This window comes from Arachis ipaensis, chromosome B10 (assembly GCF_000816755.2).
Source record: "Arachis ipaensis cultivar K30076 chromosome B10, Araip1.1, whole genome shotgun sequence".
In the NCBI taxonomy this organism is placed as follows: Eukaryota; Viridiplantae; Streptophyta; class Magnoliopsida; order Fabales; family Fabaceae; genus Arachis; species Arachis ipaensis.
Genome location: NC_029794.2, coordinates 90,007,959 through 90,014,441, shown reverse-complemented (window position 1 = coordinate 90,014,441; position 6,483 = coordinate 90,007,959). Strand labels below are relative to the sequence as shown.

Genomic DNA, 6,483 nt, shown 5'->3' with positions numbered 1-6,483 from the left:
ACAAGTTTATACTATTATTGGTTGTTATGAGAATGAGACAAAAAACTACTCAAAACATGCAATATTTTTAATAAAAAACTTAGTTCAATTCAATAAATTGAACAAACAACCGTATTATATTTATATGAAAAATTAATCATTAAATTAAATATGTTTGGTTTAGTAAGTAATAACTGAGTTTTAGAATGGAAGGTTTTTTTTTTTTGGTTTTATTATTATGAAAAGCTGCCTGGTTTTAAGAAGTAGTGGTGTGAAGATGATTAGATGGAAAAGAAAGAATCGAAAATGAAACACATGGGAGGTGGGAGGAGGGGAATTGATGAGGATGAGGGGATGAATGAATAATGATGTTTGTGGAGCTCAAAGAAAAGCGAGAGAGGTGTGAGTGTGACTGGAAGGGAAGCAAGCATGGAAGAAGGAGGGAATAGTACACCATGGAATTGGCCGGGAGGAAGGAGTGTCAGTGGTCAGTGATCATGGCTGACGGACCCATTTTCACCTAAACCCCACAAAACAACAACGACTGGGTCTTAAAGCACACACCCATTGGGCTCCGTCCGATGAGGATCCAAGGGTGAGGAAGTGATGCGTGTTCTGTTGGGAGCAAACAGTTTGTTTGGTAATGGGTACAGTGTAGCGGTAAATCCGGTGAGAGATTAGAGATGTAGATAGTAAGAGTAGTACGGAGGAGGAATCTGATGCGGACATGACGCGTCCGAAATCAGAGGGTAGACCCAATTATTGCTCCCCACGCTGCCCGACACTCATTATATTGTCTCTACTGTCCCCACCCACTCATTAGACCCGCCCTACTCACCTTCAAATTTTGGCTCTATCTCACCACCATTAACCCATGCACCCACTTTCCTTAGGCGCACGCTTTGGGAAAACAATCCAAATCGGATCGGATCAATTCATTATTCTAATTCCCCCCCTCCACTCTCTCTTTTGTGTTTTCTCCACTAATCATTTAAATCAAAGTTAGGTTACTTTTTCATTCTTTAATTATGCAACCAGCTCGCGGTTAGTTACAGTATCATACTAAATAATAATACTTTACTAGAAAGAATTATTTCATGTGTGCCCTTATACCTACAATGCAATAATCAAATCGTAGGCCTACCTAGCTAGTGGCTAAAGTGCAATTATTATCCTAAATTCTTGATGACAACAAAGGCCAAATTTCTATGCATGCATAAATAGCCCATCGCATTAGAAAACACGACTTAGTTAGGGGCTGTTTTTCAGGGAAGAGACGATTGGATAAGGAAAATGACAGGAGGAGGAGACATGACATTATTATAATATGCGTATAAATTAACCGTATTCATGATTAGCTTGACCATGGGGGGTTTGGTGGTAATTGGAATTGGCAGCACGTACAAGCTACAACACATAATGTCTCGTTGGATTTGCTTTTTGTTTCAATTGGCCATAGATTTACATGCCATAATTGCTTCAAAGGGCAAATGCCAAGATGATGCTTCCACCACTTCACTTTACGCACCATGCATAATTGCTAATGATCCAAAACCAAAAAGCCCAACCCCTTTATAAGAAAAGGAATAAAGGGGAAGAAAACAAATTAAAGCCAAGCAAAATTAATGATTTCATTTTGAATAGTAGTAAGAATAAGAAAGAAAGAAACATCCGAGTAACGATATTTATACACACTTTTTTTTTTGTTTGTACAAGATTGAACGTATAACGAAATTCACAATAATAAAAAAATAAAATGAGGTGAGGAGATAGGTGTGTGCACAGTGCAGGGCTATTAGCCGACCCAAGGAAGCATAAGTCTCTATCTGTAGGCGACTGAAAATGCATGTCGTGCTTCACACAACAACACTGTTAAAGCTGCATTCCACTCTGCCTCATATAACCCTCAGAAATTTTGTCTCTCATTACATTCTTCCAAACCACCCTCATTTCTTTTCTCTCTCTTGTTCCCCATAAAAACCCCCACCCTTCCCCATATGCCCAACCACACCACTCATTCCATTCTCTTCTACTGTTTCTGACTACATACTATTTCAATTTCAACTACATACTATTTCTACCTTCATCCCATTTCACAACGCCATGCCCTCCTCCGACTCCGGCGAAAGCCGTCGATCAGCCAAGCCTCACAACACTTCCCTAGCCCCACCGCCGGCCGAGCAAGAGCACCTGCCATGCCCTCCCTGCGACTCTACTAATACCAAGTTCTACTACTACAACAACTACAACTTCTCCCAGCCTCGCCACTTCTGCAAGTCCTGCCGCCGCTATTGGACCGACGGCGGCACTCTCCGTGACATCCCCGTCGGCGGTGAAAGCCGTAAAAACGCCAAGCGCTCTCGCACCGTTCCTTCAGCCTCCACCGCCACAACCTCCTCCTCCGCGGGTGCGGCCGTCACCTCAGTTTCTTCTGTGACCCCGCTCACCATGGTTCCCGTGGCCGGGAACAACCACCCCGGAGCACCCGTGCAGTTCGGTGGATTAGTTGTGGATGGTGAAGCAAAGGGTAATAACGTGAGCTTGTGCGGTGGGAGCTTCACTTTGTTGCTGAGCAACACACAGCAGGGTCCTGGTGGGTTTCTGGCTCTGGGTGGGTTCGGGCTTGGTCTTGGGCCTGGGCTCGAAGATGTTGGATTTGGGATGGGGAGAGGCGGTTGGGCTTTCCCGGACATGGTGGCGGACGGAGGCAGCATTGGCGGCGGTGTTGCGGGCTCCGGTGTTGGGCACACGTGGGGTGAGGGGGAGTGGGGAGTGGGGTTAATTTTTTTAATATTATTTTTAATTATTTTTATTAATAATGAAGGGTAATATGGTAAAAAAAATAAAATTGAAGTGGAAAAGGATGATTTTATAACGTTTTCTAACGTTGAGGATGATTTTAATAACAAAAAAAGGTCGGGACGATTTTGATTTTTACCCCAGACCTTAGGGACGATTTCAGTACTTAACCCCTTATTTGAACTTTAAATGTTTTTTTAGCCAGATAAATTGGATAATTTTTAATATTAAGTATTACAATATTCACATTACACATTTATTCACACAATACTAAAGAATTTTTTTTTTCAATATTTAATGCATTCACCAAGATTTAAATTCAAATACAGCATATTAAAAAGTATATAAATTACTACCTGAATTAAGGCCTTAACTGCACCCAAATCTTAATCCTAAACAAGAGATCACATGCACAGCTCAAAAAAGAAAAAAAAAAAAAAAGAGACCACACATGCATTATTGGGGGCTAACTACTTGGAGTATTTTGATATTCGTTTTTAATAAGAAAACAAAAACGAAACTGGTCCCATTTTGGAACACATGAGGTTTTGGTGGACCAACACCATATAGTACCTTGGTGTTATTAAGTTTTATTATATACGAGACAAATTAATTAATTATTAAAACATGGACGGAGCCAACAGCTTTTGCATCTTTTCAAATTTGTTGCTAAGCCACTCAATTTGTCACTTACTTCAAAAGCAACTTACACAAATCCAACCTTCTTCCCACATGTATATTCATATATATTTATATAATTATATTAATAATGTCAAGCTCATGATGGAATCCAATATGACAATGAAATTTGTCGAGTGAAACACAAGCCTTCACTCATTTCTCGAGTACTTTGCTGGCAAAACCCATTGCAAGAAATGCAATAATGTAACAAAAAACATAAGATAAATATCAAGCAGACATAGTTCCATGATTCATGTTCATATATCATATATGTAAACAACTAGTTCTTTTTGTTTTTTCCCACTCTAGATTAAACTAACACTTCTATCTATTATTCCGTGTAAATATACATTTATAAGAAGTGAGTGGATTTAATTTAATATCAATAATTAATTTAAAGAGGTCAATATTATTAGTGGTATGCCTGGTTTTCACATTTTTATTTATGGAGTTTAATTAGAAAAGGATTTTGTTAGGTATATGAATAATGGACTCTAAAATTTGTCAAATAAAATAAAAATACACTACATTTCTAAATTATCCACCTAAATTTTAATATTAATTAGGATAACCATCTGCACACACTTAATGAACTGAACATCTCATATATCCATTGTTTAATATTTTCATTGCCTATTTATACTTTTCCAATAGAAAATTAAAACTTTTGTAACTAACTTCAGTTACTTTTTTTAACTAAAATTTTATATTCACATTCTTTCTTCTCACATTCAATTCTTTCTGCTTCCTTTCTTCCACTGTATCACTATTTTGGTGGTCACTTTCTGACAATTTTTTGTCGATGGCCACTTGCTGATGACAACCTAAATTATAAAATTTCAAAATGACTAACATCATAAAAAATTACTAAAATAAAAAATTTTCACAAACTTAATATACATAAAATCTTTAAATTCCAAGCATGCAAATCCAAAATTCCTATTAATATACACATAAAAAAATCCAATGTTACAGTTCCAAAATAAAAATTATATTTACAGAAAAAACTAACATAATTTCCATAAACCAATCACCGAGTCAGATTCATTTATGTTAGGTTAAATATCTAAAAATATAAATCCCTAAACCTAGGATACATCAAAAGATCCACAAACAATCCAAATGAATATAAAAATATCTAACAAAAAAAAAAAAAAATCCAAAATAAAAAAAAAATTATAAAGAAAAATAGAAAATGAAGAATGAAGAATAGGGTTAGTGGCATGTGTGCACTGCAAAATTAAGGGGCATAAAAGATATTAAAATGACATCAACATTAATTTTTAATTATAGCAGTAGTTTATGTGGTTGCCATAATTCATCTCTATTAAGTGACGGTTCTTTGTGATTCTAGTAGTTTTATACCAGCGTTATAAATTTCACTTATTAACAAAAGAAAAAGGCCCACAACTTCTCTGATACAACTCTAATTGTATTGAGAGTGAGAGTGGTAATGCATGAGAGGTTATGTTCCATCATTGTTGCTCCATCGAGCTTCTCCTCTTTCATCAAAACTCTATTGAGATCTGTAAGTTTATTATGTTTACAAATTATAGTTTTGTTGGTAGGAATTTGATCAAGAGAATTGTCAAAAGAGTTAGAAAGTAACTCTTCTGGAGTGAGCAATAAAAAAAGCGTGATTCTTTTACAATGATACTTTACGTACTAAGGACTATATGTTAAAATAGACATGTATGATTCAGAAACCATATGTTACGTATCATACTTTGTTTATTGGTTATGACTTTTGATTTCTGATGATTATGTATGCATTACAAATCATATTTTATATTTGATGTTTTATTTATGTATGATTTTTTGATATTGTAAAGTTTTAGACAAAAAAAAAATTGTTTTAAACGGTAAAAATGACAGTTTTAGGCTCCACTTTAAACAACAAAAAACAATTATTTTATCTAATAAAAATAACAGTTTCAATTGTCATTTTAAATTATGATAAAATATTATTTTAACCCAATAAAAAAAGTGGGAATTTCAACCTCTGTTTTATCTAGGTATAATAGCATTTTCATCTTCCTTTTTAAACATGGTTAATGTTTAGAAAACAATAACATTATCTTTTATGATGACAAATATATATTTAATAGAGTTCGAAAGTCCAAATTTTAGTTTAATGAGTGTATTATTTGTGTAGGCCAAGCTTAGTGACATATATGCAGATTATTTTCTAATATATTGGACCAACAATGCAGATCAATTTTTCAATAAAAAACAAGGCAAATAAAGTTCTATCGTGATTAAATATTGCTGATACTTCTAACTATTGCACCAGCTCGGATAGATGACAAAAAATCAAAAGGTAAAGTGATTGTTTTCATGTTTGATACCAAAATTTTTCATCGAACTGTGATGGGAAAAAAATCAATCCTTGAAGCCAAAGAAAAGTTCAATGTACTGATTTGGTTAGTATAATTAAGGACAAGATGCTCCCAACAAAAAAAGAAGAAAAGGACCAACAAGGATAGCACACTCCTATCCACGATCCTCTGCCACTGCAACATTGTTCCTTGCTTTGAATTTTTGCACCTCCACTACTCCTGCAGTAACACTCTAATTTTGGGAGAAGAATACATCCTCAACACTGTTTTTATGCTTAGATATTGTCACAAAAAACAACTTCAAGTTTTATAAGCAGTGCACCTATATAAAATGGACATTTATTTTGGAGTTGAATGTAAGGAGAGAGCATAAATTTAATTTTCTTAGAGCATTCTAGTTACTTATCTTCTCTTTCATTTTGTTCATTAAATATGTTGCTGTTAATTCAAGATTTAAGTTGTACCTTATGATGACAAATATACTTAATTATTTTCTATTTTAACTAACTTTATAATAAAACAATGTAGGAATCAATTTCCTTATCATATCAAAATAGGAAGGATATTACAAATCAAAGAAGCTATAAATGCTTTCCAACGATAATAGCTAGGACAGCTGTTGCACATTTCAATTCAATGAAAAAAAGATTTTTTTTTTTTTTTTTTAATCAACATAATATAAATT

General features: G+C 34.7%; 1 protein-coding gene across 1 annotated transcript in view; it reads left to right on the top strand.

The window, feature by feature from the left end:
* LOC107620759 (dof zinc finger protein DOF3.4-like) overlaps positions 2,083-6,483 on the top strand; it is a 6,471-nt gene continuing 2,070 nt past the window's right edge. The window contains exon 1 of the mRNA XM_021114589.1: positions 2,083-2,751. Coding sequence (XP_020970248.1) covers positions 2,083-2,751 — 669 coding nt within the window. The remainder of the gene's footprint in view (positions 2,752-6,483) is intronic.